The sequence below is a fragment of the Leguminivora glycinivorella genome, chromosome 4 (assembly GCF_023078275.1).
Source record: "Leguminivora glycinivorella isolate SPB_JAAS2020 chromosome 4, LegGlyc_1.1, whole genome shotgun sequence".
Taxonomy (NCBI): Eukaryota; Metazoa; Arthropoda; class Insecta; order Lepidoptera; family Tortricidae; genus Leguminivora; species Leguminivora glycinivorella.
In genome coordinates, this window is record NC_062974.1 from 24,836,346 (window position 1) to 24,857,758 (window position 21,413).

At 38.0% G+C, this 21,413-nt stretch overlaps 2 protein-coding genes across 2 annotated transcripts; one reads left to right on the plus strand and one right to left on the minus strand.

Annotated features, from left to right (window-relative positions):
- Positions 1–1,644: 1,644 nt before the first annotated feature.
- On the minus strand, positions 1,645–3,013 carry LOC125225353 (ubiquitin-conjugating enzyme E2 N). Its single transcript, XM_048129024.1, has one exon. It carries the CDS (start codon positions 2,793–2,795, stop codon positions 2,340–2,342), a length of 456 nt encoding a protein of 151 aa, XP_047984981.1. The 5' UTR covers positions 2,796–3,013; the 3' UTR covers positions 1,645–2,339.
- Positions 3,014–3,266: 253 nt separating this feature from the next.
- On the plus strand, positions 3,267–17,827 carry LOC125225862 (alpha- and gamma-adaptin-binding protein p34-like). The gene is made up of 6 exons (XM_048129736.1): positions 3,267–3,472; positions 3,616–3,815; positions 11,841–12,008; positions 12,997–13,120; positions 15,664–15,786; positions 17,561–17,827. The coding sequence occupies exons 1-6, from the start codon at positions 3,397–3,399 to the stop codon at positions 17,656–17,658; spliced, it is 789 nt and encodes a 262-aa protein (XP_047985693.1). The 5' UTR covers positions 3,267–3,396; the 3' UTR covers positions 17,659–17,827.
- Positions 17,828–21,413: the final 3,586 nt, after the last annotated feature.

Genomic DNA, 21,413 nt, shown 5'->3' on the forward strand with positions numbered 1-21,413 from the left:
ACATAATCTCGTAGCCAGGATCATTCACCAGCAACTTGCTCTTCAATACGGCCTTGTGGACCGCGAAGTACCGTACTACAAGTACTTACCTGCGCCAGTTCTCGAAAATGGTCGTGCCACGCTCTATTGGGATCGATCTATTATCACTGACAGGACTATTGTAGCCAATAAGCCTGACATTGTGATAATAGATCGACTGCAACGCCGGGCAGTGCTCGTTGACATCACCATCCCCCATGATGAGAATCTCGTGAAAGCCGAGAAGGACAAGTCCAGTAAGTACCTAGACTTGGCTCACGAGATAACCGCCATGTGGGATGTTGAATCAACGATCATTGTTCCGATAGTCGTTTCAGCGAACGGTCTCATAGCGAAGAGTCTCGACCAACATCTTAAGAGACTCTCGCTAGGTGGCTGGATCAAGGGCCAGATGCAGAAGGCGGTGATCTTGGACACAGCGCGGATAGTCCGACGGTTCCTCTCTCTGCAGCCCTAACCACCGGCAGCTTGGGCCCTGCCCCGCTGCTGGCGGCACCCTAGGTTAGGTTTTTTATAATGTGTTTATATATTTTGTATTGTTTTGTATGTGGTTTTGTATTTTACTTTTATAATCATATTATAAAACCTAGCCTAAGAATTAAAATTAAAATGAATAAAGAGAAATAATGTCCTATAATATTTATCTATTCAATAATTAAAATCTTGTGTATTGGCGCGACAGAGCTAGACTGCTTTTCTGTCGGCGTCTGGGGTCGACGATTACCATTGGGCTACGCTGGCTGTACGGAAGACGCCGCGTCAGGCTTTGCTTACAGTTGGCCCGACGCCGACGCTTGCGAGACGCTCAGTGAGAAGAGGCCCTAAAGGTTCCTGAGTCCTGACAGAAACTGAAATTCCTTACAACAATAGGCTACTTGCCTCCTAGTCAAATCAGCTTCTTTTTAAGAACTGTCAAAACGAATTTGAACGACTTTCTAATATGGAATTTATATGAAATCGAATTGAGTGACGTCACGGTCAACTCAGTTACTTTATATATTTCTACCTGACTTATTAATTAGAAATTGGATTTAAAAATAACTTCTGTCCATGTTTTTCTTATAATTATCTGATGCTATATTTCGTGCATGGTATAAAATATTTTATCTTTACTACAGTCAAGTTCCCTATTACAGTGAAACATGCCTGCTACAATATTAATTGTTATTAGTAGCCAATGGTCAATTTGTCCTTTATATCACAAACAAGGAAGTAGGTACTGTCTACAAAATAAATGAATTTTTCAATAAATTATTGTTTATATTTATTATTCTTAACCAACACTGCTTCCCAGACATATCAATTATTCCATGTTACAAAAAATAAAAGAAAGAAACTTGTTTGTTCTCTTAACCACAAGTGTCCTTGGACTGCTTTTCAACAAAAAAAAACAATTATTTAACTTAAAAATACAGTCCATTTTTACTAACACTAATCAATTGATTTGGATACCTATTTTAAACATTTACTATCTGTCAATTCAATCACTAAGGTTCCAGTTCTTTAAGATGTTAGGAGAGATATATGTAATTATAATACAGACATACATACATATATAGGTAAATAGACACAAGGTGAAAGGAGTGAATATAAATAAAATATTGATTAATTTGTATATTATGTATTCTGAAGTTTGCTCACAAAGCCAAATTAATTACATAAATACAATTTAATGATAACTTTTATACAAGATATAATAATAGGACACAAAAATCCATAGTAAAATCATGTTGATGGAACTGTATCAGTGAAAATAACGCTTAAAACTTCCCACAATGGGAAGTAAATGAAATATCAGTATCACTAGAGATCCAGTAGTTACAGCTAACACAAATATAATGTATCAAGCATTTGCGGGTTGCACTTGTGGCCGTAGACAAGACACTTACAAAGACATTCAACTTTGTGACGATACACACTATTCTTTGTATAAAATTAACCAAATTTGATAACCATGAAATATATACATTTAAGTCTCCAAGTACATTTTTTTTGATATTTTCATTGATGACGGTAAAAAAATATGCGTACCTAGTATCGTAATGAAGCTACGTGTGAACGGGGCGATCGGAGCTCCGCTCAAGACAAATAAGGGCGAGGCTACATAGAAATGCGAGAGGATAACCTGGGGCGGCCCGCACCGAGCGCGGCCCTCCCACTAATAATAAAATTTCCACAATTGTCTCTTCACAAGTTACTCGGTCTAGGGTGTTTAACATAACTTGCACTCTTAAAACATGATATATTTGTTAGTTTCGTCCACCCGAGTCGCGACTCGCGAGTGGGAGGCACTGCGGCGCTCAGTTGTCCATGGCGTATCTCCGCGTCCACTCCTTGGCGTTCCGGATGGCCTCGCTCTCGTTCACCTTCCACAGCTCGGCGACGTCGTTGGCCAGCGGGTCGTCGGGGTTGGGCGCCGACAGCAGCGCCTGGATCGACAGCAGCACCGTGCGGATCTGCAGCGCCGGCGACCACTTGTCCTTCAATATGTCCAGACATATGCGGCCTAGCCGGTCTATGTTAGGGTGATATATTTTCGTTATAAACCTAACCTTAGGCGCCGACATGGGGTAGTCCTCCGGCAGAAATAATTCTAATTTAAACAGTCCACCTTCAAACGGCGAGTCCTCTGGACCCGTGACGATTACGTGGAAGTAGCGAGCGTTCGTGTCGCTGGGCACCGCACTGATTCCGGGCACGGGCTCCTGCATCAGTCGCTGTGTCTCTTTGATTATTCTACGTGGTAAAGCTGCCATTTTAAATATGCGGTCTAGCGCAATTTGTCAAATGAAAGCGAGTAATCATATAATTGTATAAAATATCTAATTGTCTTTCCACTGCACGTGTTTTCGACGATTAATGAGGCACGTCTTTAGAATTAACCAATTATAACAGCATTTTAACCATGATATTGCTGAAAACGCGACTACAAAAGCGATACAGATACTTCAATTTTCTTATTGTAGTGTAGAGTATAGAATTTTACCATAAAGAACACGTGCAATATAGAATCGGATGCGTTCAGCATTCAATAAACGTAGTGATGTAACAACCGGTAACCGGTAACTTTTCCTGTGAAGTACTTGGAACCCCTCTGGAGTACGGAACCCTTTCACATATTTGTTAAAATTTTTGAACGTTTCTTTATTGTCAAATTGCACTGACACATCTGACATTGAACTTTGTTGACATTTTTGATATTTCAATTTCATAGATGTAAAAAGTTAAAACTATTTCACTTTAATTTCTTTACCGGCGCATAATCTAATACAAAAATATAACGCAGATAACTCCCACTTATAAAAAACGCGGTGGGATCGATATTAAATAGTAATTGTTACATAAATATTGATTATCATGCCTGGAAATGATAATTTGCCTGTCATATTAGTCAGCGCTGCTAACACTGCTTCCGCATCAGCAATAATATCAGGTAACCGATAGAAAATAACATTATTTAATCACCAGTTGCAAAACTAATTAACTAGGTGCTGCTCCTAAAGATTTTTTTGCATCATACAAAGTTTTTGTTAGTCCACCAATAGTAGACTCACAAATGTTTCGCCTACTTTTCAGAGTTAATGCACGATGGCACAGAGCCTCAATGTAACGGCGTGTCACACGACAGTGACGAGGAACAGGGATCAGCACCCGTATGGCATCTGACCAACAAGTATTACAGTGCGTCTGTGTGTTTGCGGACGCTGGCCGACAGTTGTGAACCCGACCCTGGCGATGATGTGCAGGCACATGTTATATACCTTACTGAGGATGAGGTTAGTTAACTAACTTATAGGTAATTTTCTAGGCAGTAATTTGGTATTTGAAACTCATGGGATGACAAATAACTTGACCTGTTTATTAGGGTGGGCCGTTTTTGTATGAGAATTAATTATTTTTCGAATTTCATGACGCAAGACCTGTCAAAAGTTGCGGCTTGGAATGCACATTTTAATGATATAATTGGTTTTCAATAATTTGAATGTCTTGAGCCCTCTACCTGCCCTCGAAAAATGAAATTTTACCGATTTTTTCAGTAATTTTGAGTAAGTTGCTACTTTGACTAATGATGCGAAATATAATACTTTTTGAGGCTACGAAATAAATAAAAGTCTGATTTATAATAAAAACACAACGTTTTATTATAATTTTTAAGAAAAGATACAAAAATCGATGCCATACAACACAACAAATAAACAGAATTTCATTAGTTTTTGACACTCCGGAAGTCCTTTTTTGAATCAAATTTGGGCATCTCGGTACGAGATACCAGTGTATTTTTAATTAATCCATCCCTGGCCAATTCTCCTATAACACTTTCAGAGGCTTCAGTCACTAATTTAACCATTCTTTCAACTGCTTGCGTGTGGCAAGGGTACTCGTTTCTGATACTAAAGTTTTATCCTTTCTTCCGTCAAAGTAAATACTTTTTAGTGTAATACTGCTCGATTCTTCTTGTGTCTCCAATCTTGATTTGTTAATTTCTCTATGGATTTTATTTTTATCAATTATTAAATTCCTGTTTTGACTCATAACTAGTCCAACATCTACTAAAACTGCTGTGGTGAGAGCTGCAGCTGTGCGTGATGACAATCGGTATCGATCGCATAAGGTCGCAACAGTTGGAAGTGAGACCAGGTTGTAATTCTTCTGTTTTAGATCAGTGGGTACAGTTGCAGTGTCATTTTGAAGATCGGTATTCGATTCAGGAGTGTTTTTTGTGTCCCTTCGCTGAGCTCGGCTAATCACTGGCTTTGGCAAAACTACATTAGCGTCGATAGAACTTTGGCCTTGTTTTTCGTTCCTTAACATCCTATTTTGAATTTTCTGTGTCTCTATCTTATCTGTATTATCAATAATCATTTTTCTTTCACCTCTTTGATCCACTAAAAATTGAAATTCTTTCACGGGTACTTTTCGTTCTTTCGGGCAACTGCATTTTTCCTTACACTTGCAAGAACTTATGTCAAACAACGGAATCAGGCAATAAGACTTATAGTTATCCCATTTTTGTTCGAATGAGTTAGTCTTTTTAGAAGTAGGATACCTTACTAGTGAAAGGTATTTGTCAAAATGGAGTTTCAGCAATTGCCTGACACGGTCTTGAGAAACTGTAGGGAGAGACGCGTTTTTCCAACTAAGGTGAATTTCTTCACTTACCAATTGGAAAATGTCGGAGTGAGCAGGTTGTTTCCCATTATGTTTCATCTTCAATTCATGTCTCTTCAGTAATATACACTTAATTACCTCACTTATTGTAGGGAGCTGTTTATTATTTAGCCCAGCGAACGTTCCAAACATAGGGCAAACAGTTTCACTCCGTCGTGCTCCGGCGAATCCAAATAAAGGATCGTCACTCATTTTTATATTAAATATAGAACTATTATAACTATGAAAAGTACATATCAGGTTTAAAAATACACCGTACAGTACTTATAGGTTTAGAGAACTAGAGCAAATGACGCGTCGTTACTAGTGGTTTTAAGGCAAAAATCACGTTAGAACAAGTACTGTTGAAATGTTGTGAACAGGTGTAATCTTGCTAGAGGGTGAATTTCTCAGCGCAAAAAAAATGCGGCGGAGCTGAAATTGACAGTGTGGACTAATTGTATCATAGTGCTATTTTTTTCCTGAAAACCTAACACATATTATTATCTTAAGCCAAATCGCAAATTGTTATAAAAGCTATTGATATTTATTTAGAATTTTTTTAATGGCGCAATTATAATTTTGGTGGAGTGTCCTGAATCCATTCTGCTTGACTAATTTGTATGGTACATCAATAACATCCATTGATTTAACTCAAATACCACAAATTATTCCTCGTTATTAGTGTACGTATGTTATAATAAAATAATAGTAAGGAATTGTCCATAATTGGATACTTTAAACTAAGCATTAATAGTTGTCCGGGTAAATTTGTAAATTTTGGTGGTAAACATTGAAAATGACTTTATGGTCGAACGAAATGCAACAAGGCTTAGAAACGTGTAGTAGCCTGTTAGTTTAGTTCTGTTCTGGCCCTGAACTATAACGTACGTGTCGTACGTCACTGGATCTGACCAGCAAACACGTAAGTACCTAATTTTTGGTGTATTAAAATATTTTTTCATGCAATTTTGGTGGTATATCTAACTAATGACAAACAAGTAGTTATGTTTACGTAAACTGTTTTTAAAGCATGTTTATGGTTTCTTTAAAAAGTAATAAACTTGAAAGTGACGTGAATGAAATAGTTTATTTTTAAAAATTTTATTATACAATGGTTCTAATTTTGGTGCATCAATTTTGGTGGTTTTGGTGGTAATTGGAAAGCCACCAAAATTGCTTAATGCCACCAAAATTGATACTTACGAGTATCCTGAGCTAAAACGAAGTATTTTATTTATTTGCTGTCATATATTTATACTTTTAGTTTACAATAATAATTGACTAAGTTGATTAAATACCAGTAACAACGAAAAACTTTAAAATAAACTATAATTTCACTTTTTGTAATAGAAAATAATTCATTTTTAGAATGGCTAACCAAAAAAAGAAACAATCTAGAGAGGAGGTCCTTGAAAAGAAGAAACTTGCTGAGCGGAAACGAATAAGGAGAATTATGAGTAATCCCGAGAAAGCAGCAGATTTGCGAAGAAAAGAAGGGGAACGGTATCATCGTTAAAAAGCCCAAGGTAAGATTTTACCTCTAAGCAGCATGCAGCCTCGTGAAAGGCGAAGAAAAAGGAATAGACAGAATTTCAGAGCATATTATAAAAGAAAAAAAAGGAAGGCTTCGTAATGAGCACAAGTATTAGCACCTGCAAGTGGGATTCCCACTTCGCCCCTGCCTGGTCCTTCTACGCCACAAAATCCTTGTCTCAGTCGCTCTCGTTCTCCGAGTCCTGAGCTTGACACAAACAACTCACGTCGACTACGCTCCCAAGCTGTCCATCGCAATGTGTCCAATAACCCATAGTTTCTGTGTTGTCAAATTCTTTAGAATAGAATAGAATAGAATAGAACTCATTTATTCAGGCAACACATCAGTAAGTACAAATCAATTAATAAAGTAGGATAAAACACATCAAACATCAATAGATAAAATAGGACAAAAAGTTGCACAAGGTAAAAAGTAGTAACAACGATGTGAGGCCTAAAATGGTCTCCACTCAGCATTGCAGATGACACGGCTAGCGTGGTCAACGGCGCTGGTTTTCTGTGGAGCCAGCGGGGTTTGCGGGACAGCACACTGAACGGCACTGACGACGTAAATAAATAATATTATAAATATATACTATGTCTTATTTGGTTAGTAAATAACTACAAAATACAAGAATACATAATAGGCAATGCAATAAGTAGCAAATACGTGAATTGAGTCCGGAAAAACAATACAGAGCAGAAGGCTTTTACTACGTTTAAAATTTCATGCAGCAAACTTTTGTTGGTCCATTAGGAACGCTTTCAGTTTTGATTTAAAGGAACCAATAGTTTTACTCTCTCGAATTGGTTATGGAAGATTATTCCAGCACTTTGTGGCAGCGTAACGAAAGCTACCACGAAATGCTGCGGTTCTGTGCCTTGGGCATAACAGTCTGATACCACGTCTAATATGTATGTTAATGTTCAATTTCTCGAATAAATACACCGGTTTTTTACTATTGCATATACCAAAGAGGAGCGTAGCAAAATGTGTGTAGTGTACGTCGACTATTCATGTTTAAAAGTTTATTAGTATTTAGATATGGGCTTATATGTGACCGAGGTGGAATTGGGAAACAAAAGCGTGCGCAGGCATTTTGCAGTCGTTGAATAACTCTTTTGGTACGTGCTAGCAAACAGTTCCCATATACTATATCTGCATAATTAAGTTTGGACAAGATAAGAGTATCACATAGCTTCACACGAATGTCCACACTAAGATAGTTTCGCACTCTGTAGAGAACAGTTAATCTGTAAAAGCAGTTTCTAATTGTTTCAATGACGTGGTTTTCGAACTGCAATGAGCTATCCATAAGGATTCCTAGGTTGCGGGCTTCCACCACCATGTCCACATTTTGGCCCATAATGTTTACGTTCGGGTTTGAGGCATTGATTCGGTTAATTTGTTTTTTTGAACCTAACACCAAACACTTAGATTTTGTGGGGTTGAGCACTAAACTTTGCGCACGTTTGCGCACTTTATAACACTTTATAACACAAGTATTACTTACACATTTTCTATATTCTTGTTGATCATTAATTGTATATGTATGTATTATTTCCACTTTAATTTGTATTTCATTTCACAGCAATGTATATAATTATATTTATAATCATAAATTGTTTTCTCACCTTACTTTAAAATTACCTTAACCTATTTCTTCATTTATACACATTTCTTTATTTATTTAACTGTAACGTGATCTGGGTGCCGGCAGAATATCAGTGCCTCACTCGAAAGGGTGAAGCGTATAGCTGAGTCGGAACCCTTTTGTTTTTGCTGCAATGCACACAGTGTTGGTAAGCATTTTTTTTTTAATGTTGTGTACGTAATTTTAAGTCAATTGTATGTTTTTTTTCTTCTCTTTTTGTTGTTCTGTGTTGCATTTGTAATTGTGTGTTATTGCAGCATTCAAATAAAGCTTTTATCTATCTATCTATCTATCTATCTAAACTATTCGTTTTTGACCAGATAGCTATACGATTTAGGTCTTCGTTTAGTCTGTCGACAGCCATTAGCGTGTCTTCCGGTTTAAATGATATGTAAACTTGGATATCATCGGCGTATACGTGAAATTTGCAATGATGTATGCTCTTTACAATGTCTTTATAGTCCATAATTTTATTTTTGCAGTTCAAACATTTTCGTTGCAAGTTACAGTAATGACCTCACAACACAAACTTTTCGTAATGTGACTAGTAGGTACTTAACTGCTTTTATTGATGATAATTTTCATTTTTAATGCGGATTCTAACAACTCCATGTTCGCATGTATTTGACATAGACAGGTGTAAAGATTAGTCAGTTCTGCTTTTACAACCCAAAAGGGTTTCATTCTAGCGAAAGTTACGTACCTAACTGACTGGAGGATAGCCTGATTTTAAATAACTTTGGTGTAATTTTTTTATTGACGCATTCAGATATCTTTTTTGTTTTTTTGAGTCTCTTTTTCTTTAGTCAAAGTCTTCTTCTTTCTCGCAGTGTATACATTTGTGATGCTTTAGTTCTTTGATACCTTCGAATTTTTTTTATACTACGTTATAAAATGAAAAATATCATCAATAAAAGCAGTACCTACTATTCACATTACGAAAAGTTTGTGTTGTGAGGTCATTACTGTAACTTGCAACGAAAATGTTTGAACTGCAAAAATAAAATTATGGACTATAAAGAATTTGACAACACAGAAACTATGGGTTATTGGACACATTGCGATGGACAGCTTGGGAGCGTAGTCGACGTGAGATGTTTGTGTCAAGCTCAGGACTCGGAGAACGAGAGCGACTGAGACAAGGATTTTGTGGCGTAGAAGGACCAGGCAGGGGCGAAGTGGGAATCCCACTTGCTGGTGCTAATACTTGTGGTCATTACAAAGCCTTCCTTTTTTTTCTTTTATAATATGCTCTGAAATTCTGTCTATTCCTTTTTCTTCGTCTTTCACGAGGCTGCATGCTGCTTAGAGGTAAAATCTTACCTTGGGCTTTTTAACGATGATACCGATCCCTTTCTTTTCTTCGCAAATCTGCTGCTTTCTCGGGATCACTCATAATTCTCCTTTTTCGTTTCCGCTCAGCAAGTTTCTTCTTTTCAAGGACCTCCTCTCTCGATTGTTTCTTTTTTTGGTTAGCCATTCTAAAAGTGAATTATTTTCTATTACAAACAGTGAAATTATAGTTTATTTCTAGTATAGTCTCATACACATCGATTTTAGCGACTTTGTTATAATCAGATAATCACTATAATAAAACGGATCATAAAACATCTGTCTTTGTTTCATTTTATAACTGATTAAATATAGATATACTACTAATGTGCAGAAATATCTAATTTTGGCGTGAATGAACAATTTTGGTGGCCAGTAAACCTAATTTTGGTAGGTGTACGCAATTTTGGTGGCAACCAAATTATTAAAACCATAATATCTCCAAAAATACTATAATGTGTATTACGGGGGCATTACTACACAATATACATTGGGACTAGTTACGTATAATCCATACATAATTGAGACATAAACTACAAAAATAAAAAATACCACCAAAATTAGTCAAATTTGGAACCTGTTGAAATTCACCCTAGAATGTTGTTAATTAGTGACAGTATCATATACCGCAATAAAAAAAAAGTCTAAATATATTTAAAAAAAATAATTCTATTAAGTATATGAAATTAAATTTAAATCCAAAATTGCACTTTTTTTTTAAATACAAACGTCGGTAGAGGGCTAAATATACGACATGGGATTTTTTAAATTATTTTTACTGCAATGTGCTATTTTTTCTGCAACTTTTGAGGGGTCTTGCGTTGCGAAATTCGGAAAAAAGTTCAAACGGCCCACCCTACTGTGTTTATTCCCAAACACATTCTTATAAGAGAAATAAAAAGGTCCAGGGCTAAATCTGTGATACAGATGTTGTGCATTAGGTCTCCATCATATTTTATTTATTTATTTATTTATTTATTTATACAAGGAATTCCAACAGCTATGAATGATACAATATAAATTTAGAATAGCAATACAGAGCCAATTATAGGAACTCACAAATAGAGACTGGATGGATAGATATTTTGTCGAAAACATTTGTATTTGTTGTGCTAGTTTGGTCAACAGTACTTCTTGTACTGAGACTGTTTGTAATATCCTTCAGTGAAATCCCTTTTGTGAAAATACAATAGAAAAACATTACACACTACATTTTTTCGAACCCTCCATTCCATTACCGCCATACAAAATGTATGAAAAAATGGTAAGGGAATGGGAAAAAAACCTTGGGACACTTTTTTCTCCTATTAGAATTGAAAGAGCTCGCGATTCTGAGTGGAAACCACATAAAAATTTCCAAATCCAAAAGAAAAGTGGGGTGGACAACTTTGAAAAAAATGGCCCACCTACAACAGGCTACTACAAAATTTAAAAGCAACCATTGAAGTCAAAATTTCAGAATACATACTAAGTGTATTAAATTTGATCTCAGTGAATTTTCTGTTTTGAAAAATCTGGGTTTGATTTATTAACGCTAGCACATTTTATGATTATTGCAAATAGTTTTCTTGTTTCTGGTAATTTAATTAGCATGTATCATGTCTGTTTGACATGTGACAGCAATTTTCACAAGCAGTAAATAACATTGAAGGCCAAATAGGACATGACTTGTTTTAAATTACCTCAATTTTATTACAGCCTAAAAGTAAGATAAGGTGCAGCAGAGCAAATTTCGACTGGGGGCAAATGTAACTGGTTAATTTTTTCCATGATTTACAATGTTTGCATTATTAAATAGAGTGTCCACCGGTTATATATGGTAGGCGTGTTCAGTGGACACATGTAGAACTCAACATCATACTGTAATAATGGAAAAATGGATTAGTTACAATTGCCCCCCAGTCGGGATTTGCCCCGCTGTACCTTAATCATATGAAAATGAAAATGATTGTACTCGTGTGGTTTTAATATTTTGACGTAAATTTTTGTATAATTCTTTAAATTCACTCTTATAGTTGTAGCTTATAACAATCAGCAGCAGCTTGAACACAATCATAACAATGAAACATAAGAGCTTGCTTTGACTATTTAACTAAGAACTAGTAATTTAATAAGAAAATTCTCCTATAGTGTTCAGACGACACCGCCTGCGTGCGTCGCGCTGCCGCCGCGCGGGCGTCCCGTAACGCAGTACGACTGGTCGCCGCGCGGATAGACCACGAGCCTGCCGCCCTAGCAACGTGGGCGCGAATTTCGCACTACGAACTAGTGCCGCTACTAGCGCCACCTGTTGAACAGGTTTGAAGGATTTTTAGGGTTCCGTAGTCAACTAGGAACCCTTATAGTTTCGCCATGTCTGTCTGTCCGTCCGTCCGTCCGTCCGTCCGTCCGTCCGTCCGCGGAAAATCTCAGTAACCGTTAGCAATAGAAAGCTGAAATTTGGTACCAATATGTATATCAATCACGCCAACAAAGTGCAAAAATAAAAAATGGAAAAAAATGTTTTATTAGGGTACCCCCCCTACATGTAAAGTGGGGGCTGATATTTTTTTTCATTCTAACCCCAATGTGTGATAGGTATTTAAAAATGAATAAGGGTTTACTAAGATTGTTTTTTGATAATATTAATATTTTCGGAATCGCTGCTAAAGGAAAAAAAAGTGCATCCCCCCCCTCTAACTTTTGAACCATATGTTTAAAAAATATGAAAAAAATCACAAATGTAGAACTTTATAAAGACTTTCTAGGAAAATTGTTTTGAACTTGATAGGTTCAGTAGTTTTTGAGAAAAATACGGAAAACTACGGAACCCTACACTGAGCGTGGCCCGACACGCTCTTGGCCGGTTTTTTAAATATTTTTTTCACTTCCCTTGACATTCTGGTATTTATTTGTCAATCAGTTATCGGGAATTCCTTTGAAGTAAGTGAAATATCACCTTTTAGACCCTTTTTAACCCCCGACGTAAAAACGACGGGTGTTATAAGTTTGACGTGTCTCTGTGTGTGTCTGTCTGTCTGTCTGTGTGTGTGTCTGTCTGTGGCATCGTAGCTCCCGAACGGATGAACCGATTTTGATTTAGTTTTTTTTTTGTCTGAAAGCTGAGTAAGTCGGGAGTGTTCTTAGCCACGTTTCATGAAAATCGGTCTACTATGTCGCGGTCGAGGGTTTTTCAAAATTTTAATTTTGTGGTTAGGTTATTAACTGAGAAGGTCTGAAATTGAAGTCACTAAAATTTAATTTAAGCACCACCTAAGAGATTTGACTAGATATATTTATATTTCAGGATGAGGAAGATGATTTCCCGGAGGCGATAGGAGTAGCGCGCTTGCGCGAAGCGTTGCATGCACACGCGTGGCCGGGAATGCGTCGCGCAGGCGCTGTCAGGGCCCCCGCACCTGAGTTGAACGGTAAGAGCGATCTCTGTCTTCAAGTGTAACTAGCGCCATCTGTTAATGATTTCCCGGAGGCGATAGGAGTAGCGCGCTTGCGCGAAGCGTTGCATGCCCACGCGTGGCCGGGTATGCGTCGCGCCGGTGCTGTTAGGGCTCCCGCACCTGAGTTGAACGGTAAGAGCGATCTCTGTCTCCCAGTGTTACTAGCGCCATCTGTTGATGAGTTCCCGGAGAGTATGAAAGGGGCGCGCTTGGCACCTGCACCTGACCTGAACGGTAAGATTTGAGTATAAACTTATAATAGCCTCCTTCAGCAGAGGTTAGATTAGTCTTATCTCATGATCATTCAATAAAAATTAAATTTAATAACATTCTACTTTCATGCAGTTTAAATATTTGATGTGCTTAAATCTCATTAACTGTGGGGTACGGGATCAATTGTGGCTTAGGCGTCACTGCTATGTCACAATTTTGTGTTGTTTCAACCCCTTAATTGCTAAAAGTGGCACTAAAACATGAGCAATTTCATTTGCTCTGCCTGCCCCTTATGGAAATAAAGGCGTGATTATATGTATGTAAATCTCCATTTTCAAACACTACCAATGAACTGAGTAGCTCACGTAACCACTGCTAATTGAACGTAGGAACGCTATTAGCTACCAGCAGCGGCTGATCCATCAAAGCCGATTCCCACCGGCTTGCCTGAAATTGATTACCTACTAGTAAAGTACCTATTCTAAAGGTAGGTTTATTTTTGCTTAGTGTTGCCTAGCAGAAATTTTCACCAGCCGCCATTGTTAGCTACTATTTTTTTTTATTAGCCCGTTATACTGTCCTACTGCTGGGAAAAGCATCTTGATTTCCACATCTCCCTCTGGTGTGCTTTTTCCGGCTCATAAAGGTGTCCAAGTCGTCCCTCCATCTTCGCCTAGGCCTGCCACGTCCTCGCTTCTTTGTCGGCATCCACTTGGTGGTTTATATTAGCCCACCTATCCTGATGCATGCGGCACTGCTGCAGACTTGGCCTGCCCAGTCCCACTTCAGCCTGGCGGCCTTTTCCTTTAACTACTATAACGTTCTACATTAGAGATGGGCCGAATATTCGGTAAATATTTAATATTCGGCATATTCGGCAAGTTTTTCAATGTTCATATTCGGCCCAATAGTTCGGTTATATTGCCGAATATTAACCGAATAAGCAAAGTAAATAAATAGCTTAGGTTGTTTCGTAATTCATCGGATAATGACATCCTATTTCATTCTAAAGAACCACCAAAGGGAGTTATACATAGGTATATGCGTTAAAATATAAGTACCTACAACATTGAACTACTACGTACTAGAAATGACAACTCGAACATATTCTGTGCGCCGACCGGCAGCGACGGCAGCGCGACTAGCGCGAGGCGCATGCGCGTGAAGCAAACCGTGTCATAGAGTAAGACTTGACCACCTAGACGCGACACTTTTAGTGTAGAGTTGTAGACCTTTGTTTTATACTTTGCGTGTGAAATACTAAGTAGTTTACTTTTAGCAATATTATACATTGTGTTATATTTAATTTCTACTCAGTGAAATAAAAATAAGTAATTGTTTTTTTCATAAATTTTAATTTCCTTTGAATAAAATTAGTTTTGTAAGTTTCTGTCCCTCAGAATAATAATCGCGCCATTCACCTTGTTTTACCTCCCTTAAACACCGGTTGCATTAAATACTATTTCAGTTTTGGTGTCACTATTTTTCGTCAATAATGAGAATTATAATTCAGAAATAATTCAAAATCATGCTTATTGTATAATATTATCGACTAAAATTCGTATTAGAACCGTGTAATATTCAAAACTATAAATTGAAATAAATATTTTTATATTATGTATTGAAAACAGAATATGATCACAATTATTATACCTTATTACCTACATGTCATGTCTGCGCGATTCATCTATGATTCCAGTTGTCAAAATGGCGGCCATAGCATCGCGTTTAAGGAGCCCGTCCTTCATTATAATAATTACTTAAATTAAGTTAGATCAAAATAGCTTGTCTACTAACCGATGAAATGTGACACAGTCACTTTTATTAGATTTTCTCGTATAACTTCAACAGTATCTTATAGCACAGGAAGGCATTTTTTCATTTTATTTGTGTGCAGTCAGAGACAACCTCCTCCCACCACGCGCAGAGACTGACTGAGGCAACATAAGTCCACTGGACTTATGTTCGTGGCGCAAACTTTTTGTTCGCCGTGTCCTCTCTAGTACATTATACCTCAATGACCTACAATAATTACGTAAAAAATTAAAAATAACGTAGCTTAAGAAACAAAAACCAAAAATTCGTATGCAATAAATTATAGGAACATTAAGAGCCTTAGTACCCATTAACAATAATTGAAAAGTTTTTAACTCTAAGCCAGGATATGGTGGAATCGAATATTCGGGCGAAAGTTCGGTTCGGTAACAGCTGAAACGAATGTTCGGCCAAATATTCGTATTCGGCAAAGTCCGTATTCAGCCCATCTCTATTCCACATATTATATTCTATGATTTTATTGACAGATGACTCATCATCAGACTCCTCTTCGTGGGGTTCATGGACGGGCGCGGACGAGGCGGGGGCGGTGGAGCGAGCGGAACAGTTCGCGGACGCTCTCGCTATGTTACCGGCGAGACGCGCTGAAGGTAAATCCATACTAATATTATAAATGGGGAAGTGTGTGTGTCTGTTTGTTTGTCCGTCTTTCACGGCCAAACGGAGCGACGAATTGACGTGATTTTTTAAGTGGATATAGTTGAAGGGATGAAGAGTGACATAGGCTACTTTATGTCTCTTTCTAACCCCCATTTTCCTGTAATGGGGGATGGAAGTTTGCGAGCGAAGCCGCGGGTAAAAGCTAGTTTATTATAATTGGGTAGATAAAGTTTTTGAAGATGCAAATAATATTTTTTTCTGAAATTTAATAGCAGATGAGGTGACAATGCCTATGTGTGTGCTGAATTGTAAGAAATTAAAAAAAGAAACACCAATGACAGCTAAGTGACACTGACAGTTGACATCCCTTTTTTCTAAAATATTTCATAAATTCAGTACGCGCAAAGGCATTGTCACCTCATCTGCTATTAAATTTCACAAGCGTCATTTCGGTCACTTAAAAAAAGATAATATATAAATTATACAAAATAAAAATATAAGAGCCAAAAGAAATAAAAGGTTTCGTGATCGTTATAACATATATCAGAAAAATATATTATTTGCCTATCTTCAAAAAACTTTACCTACCCTATTCTTTATCATATTCAGTTACAAATGTAAGAAATGTCTGGCATCCGTTGGGTGGACGACATCCGGAAAATAGCGGATCACTACTGGATGAGACTAGCCCAGGACCAGGAGAAGTGGCGTACTAGAAGAGAGGCCTATGCCCAGCCACAGTATAATAAAGAGTACTATCGTACAGTATGGCCACTCCGCCGGAAGTGCCGCCCGGGGTGGGTAACCTCACAGTTACCGCCTGTCAAAAACGCGAACAGTCGACCTGTCATATTTCACTCATACGAGCATAGTACTCGTTCTCCTACATGAGCTGAGACTGTGTGTGTGCAAGGCTAGGAACGCGCCTCTTTCATATATTTGATCGCCAGTTTTCATAGTCAAGAACCCATCAGTCAGGTTCATTTTGTATTGAAAATGTCAATGCACTGAAAAAAAAATTTTTTTGTCTGTCCGATCAAAGGATCTTTTTTTATTGTTTAACAAGAACGAGGTTTGATCGAAACCGTTTTGTAGCAAGCGACAGTGGAACTTTTTGCCTATGAAAATGACATACAGATGTAATGCGAAAGTTCCTTCGTATTTTTCCGGAAACGTTCGTATTTGTCATGCTAGTTCAGTCAATGTCACTACATTTTGTACTGAGACTGACTGAAATAGCATGACATGACACGTTCGTTCGTTTCCTCCGCAAAGAGGATCTAGTATTATAGAGAGTTACAGTCAAAGTAAAATGTGTAATCACTAATCACAGTGCATAGACTGCCATCTCTCGACACAAGCTTGAAACTTTTGAACCTCAGTTTTGACAATTTGGCCCATATTCTTAGAATGTTATGTGTTAGGCCATCTAGCCAAGCGTCCCCAAAAGGTGTATCGCCATCTAGGTCACCGTACCCTTTTCTGTATGGTTTTGACTTTTGAGGTACGTTTTTTTCTTAGACTATCTATCTATACGGAGTTACATATCGTCACTACTTTGAAAAAAACTTGTATCTTCTTCTGTTAATGAAAAGAAAATTGTAGTAAGTATGTATGAAATGCATACAGACTTACTGCGTTTTAACTTTGAGGAGCAATGTGAGATACGAGATTTTTTCAAAGTAGTGACGATATGTCTTTGGTTTCCATAACAATACGAAGGCAAATCGTTTCACACTAGATCTGTAAATGCTTTTGTTTCAGGTGACGACGACGCCGCAAGAAGATTACACGCGGAGCAACTCGTCGTTGCTTTCTGCCGTGCGCTGGGACACGACCTCAATTTAGATGGAGACATATAGAAACTCCCAGGGCGGAGTATAATAAAGAGTACTATCGTACGGTAAAAGTGCCACCCACCCGCTCTTGGTTAGCTCACAGCGTAGACGTATATAACTTCGTATAGATAAAGTCTAAGAAAAAAACGTACCTCAGTACCATACAGAAAAAGGTACGGTGGCCTAGATGGCATTACACGGCATTAATGTTACATCTTGGGGTACGCTCGGCTACAGAAGATGGCGCTAATAGATTAATATTTGACATTTTAAAACATATCAAGCTAAGAATATGGGCCAAAATGTCAAAACTGAGGTTCAAAAGTTTTAAGCTTGTATCGATTGATCGTGATTACACATTTTCCTTTGACAGTAACTCTATAATACTCGATCCTCTATGGCTCACAGTTACCGCCTGTCACCGCGACCAGTCGACCTGTCTCTCACTCATACAAGCATGGTACGCGTTCGTATACACGAGCTTAGACTGAGTGCGTAGGAACGCGCTTCTTTCACATATATTTGGTCGCCATTGTCCGAGGTGTGCCGAAGGCAAGACTCAAATATAATAGACGACCGGTCTGGCCTAGCGCATAGTGACCCTGCCGCGGGTTCGAACCAGTAATAAATGTATTTGTGATGTGCCAGGGGCGGCTCACTCCGCGATCCTTTCGCCGCGCTACAAGTACATGCCGGCGGCCGCGAGTTCGCGGCCCATTCACTGGCGACGACCTTCGCGCGGCGCAATAGAATTCAATGTCGTCTGCACGCGTGCGGTCCGTTTGTTAATGTAGGTAAGAATTTAGAATGGCGGCGTTTTGTGAACATCAAAGGTGTGAGCCTTCTGTACTTGTACTATTATATATTCTATGGATGTGCACAGATATTTGTTTCTGAGTCATGGTCGTCATGGATGTTTTCTATGTATATAAATATTTGTATCCATACTAATATTATAAATGGGAAAGTGTGTGTGTGTCTGTTTGTTTGTCCGTCTTTCACAGCAAAACGGAGCGACGAATTAATGTGATTTTTTATGGAGATAGTTGAAGGGATGGAGAGTGACATAGGCTACTTTTTGTCTCTCTCTAACGCGAGCGAAGCCGCGGGAAAAAACTAGTATTATATATATCGTTGTCTGAGTACCTGCAACACAAGCCTTCTTGAGCTTACCGTGGGACTCAGTTAATCTGTGTAAGAGTGTCCTATAACAATTATTTTCTATTGTATTGTATTTGTATATTATGTTTATCGTTGTATGAGTAGGTACTAACTAACAACACAACCCTTCTTGGGCTTACCATGGGATCGGTTAGTCTATGTTGTTACAGTCATCGGCATAAATAAGTGATGATTTCTGTACCTTGTCACTTTAACGTCGTATTTGAAATGTTATACGAAATTGTCAAACGATTTGAAGCGACAAGGTACAAAAATCGTCACTTTATTTATGCCAGTGACTGTAGGTACCACACTATATACCGGCCTGACTTAATATGCCTTAAGTAAGGATAAAGGTAATATAATGAAACATTATATTTCGTGTTGTATGCGTATATTTGTAAAAAACGATACAAACGCAGATATGTGCCACGCTCAAGTAATGTGGGTTCGCGCGGATTAACTTTTTTATCCTATAAAATTTAAACCTATTTGATCCTTTTTCTTGTATGTATTGACCCTTTATTTTGATCTCCATAGTCATAAATAAGACATGGGTGAATCAACTTTTTCTTGCCTGTTATTGCCATGGTTACGGTCCCCTGAGTCACGCTGGTTTTATGCAAAATTATGCTACTTAAACTATGCAAACATGCATTTTTCTGGTGTTACTAGCCCTTTCCTTCATTTGCCACCTACAAACATGGACTACATGCATGCTTGCATAATTTCAGTAGCATAATTTTGCATAAACCTGCTACCCGAGTATCGAGTAAGCGCCGACTGCGCAAACGAACCGGTATACGAATAACGGCTAGTATACCGACTCATAGGTCACGTTACGCTGGAGGGTCGGCCCCGCCCGCGCTCGTACTACTTGACTTTATTACAGTTTGGTCACTTATCAGCTAATACCGGCGAACGCTGTACCCACATATTTAAATATGATTTTATTGCATGTTTCGTTTATATAAATTTTGTATTCATACATTTGTAAATAATACTTAAGTAAGACTGTTTTGTATTTCTCTAAGTTAAGTGAATGTTATATCTTTTTGGAGAAATAAATTCTTAAACCATAAACCATAAAACCAGTGACAGGACCGGGGACCTCTACAATAAAAAGTTGATTAATCAATTCAGTGACAGGAGCTCACTCGATGATCAATTCTAAGCGGTTAAAAGGTTAGTTTGAATATGATTTTTTATTCAAACTAGATACATTGCCAGACCGAAGTTCTATGTCTAGTTTCTTTAGGCAGTGTTGTGATGTGAGATACAGTTAGGCACATACATACATACAATCACGCCTGTGTCCCATGAAGGGGTAGGCAGAGCACATGAAACTACTCAGGTTTCAGTGCCACTCTTGGCAAATAAGGGGTTGAAAGAAAACGAAACTGTGACATTGCAGTGACAGGTTGCCAGCCTCTCGCCTACGCCACAATTTAACCCATATCCCACAGTCGCCTTCTACGACACCCACGGGAAGAAAGGGGGTGGTGAAATTCTTAACCCATCACCACACGGGCACACTGATATTTTATCCCGCCAAGCGGCGCCTGTGGAAGTGCCTAGGTCACTGTCATTCATATGTGAGAGAGCGAAAAAAAAAATCATCTTCTCGCTCTCACGTATGAAATTCTTTCTGAAATGGACTAATAAGGTAGCGCCATCTGTCTTAACCTTTGAGTGTGCCTCCTTATTTATGTCAGAGTTTTATATAATCTGCGATAACTATTATACATGTTGTTTGTATACCTTTATACAGGGTGTATCCGTATCGGCGCAAACCCGCAGACTTGAGCGCTATATCATTATTAATAAGCTTCACTATTATTGTGATGTTAATGTATAATTTTAATATAATGTAAATATAATAAAAACTTAACCTTACCCTACTCCAAGTATAACTGTGTTTTGCATAAACAACTTCTCGTTGTTTGATCGCTCCGCTAATAAGGCTGCGGTCTGAATGCGAGCGGCAAGCGTCAAATCAAAGGGGGTTCACGAATTGTAGCATTTGGTAAGATGTGGGCTATTATTGTAGGGATTTCGTTCTTCTTAGATTTTGATAGAATTTAGTGGATACATAGTTTATGTACAACGCAAGCGTAATTTCACCGTATGTCCAAAAAAATCCACTAAATATGTATGGAATTTTCGTTACTCAATGAAATTTCGGATTTAGCGTTTATTCCGAGTATTCCGATCAGAATACCAATTTTCATCAAAATCTGACTAAATTTTACGCTTGCCGCTTTCACCCAGTCCTCGGTCTAACAATAACATCTATAAATTCATTTGATCCATGTAACACAACAATAACATCACCCGTAATATTATAAATATATAATATTTGAACATTAAATTTGTAAATATAAACTTGTCAGGTGATTTAGGAACTAATGTTAAATTATAGGTACGAAATGCATATTGACAATTAGCGTTTTAGCTTTTCCATCTCATAACCCCATACACACAGCTACTAAAGAGGTATAGTATATAAACTGAAATAGATACCATACACTAAAGAAAAAGCGATCAAGCCTGGTGGCGAAGCCGGGAATCGAACCCGGGTCTCCAGCTAACGCGGCTGACGTGATAAACCGCTACAC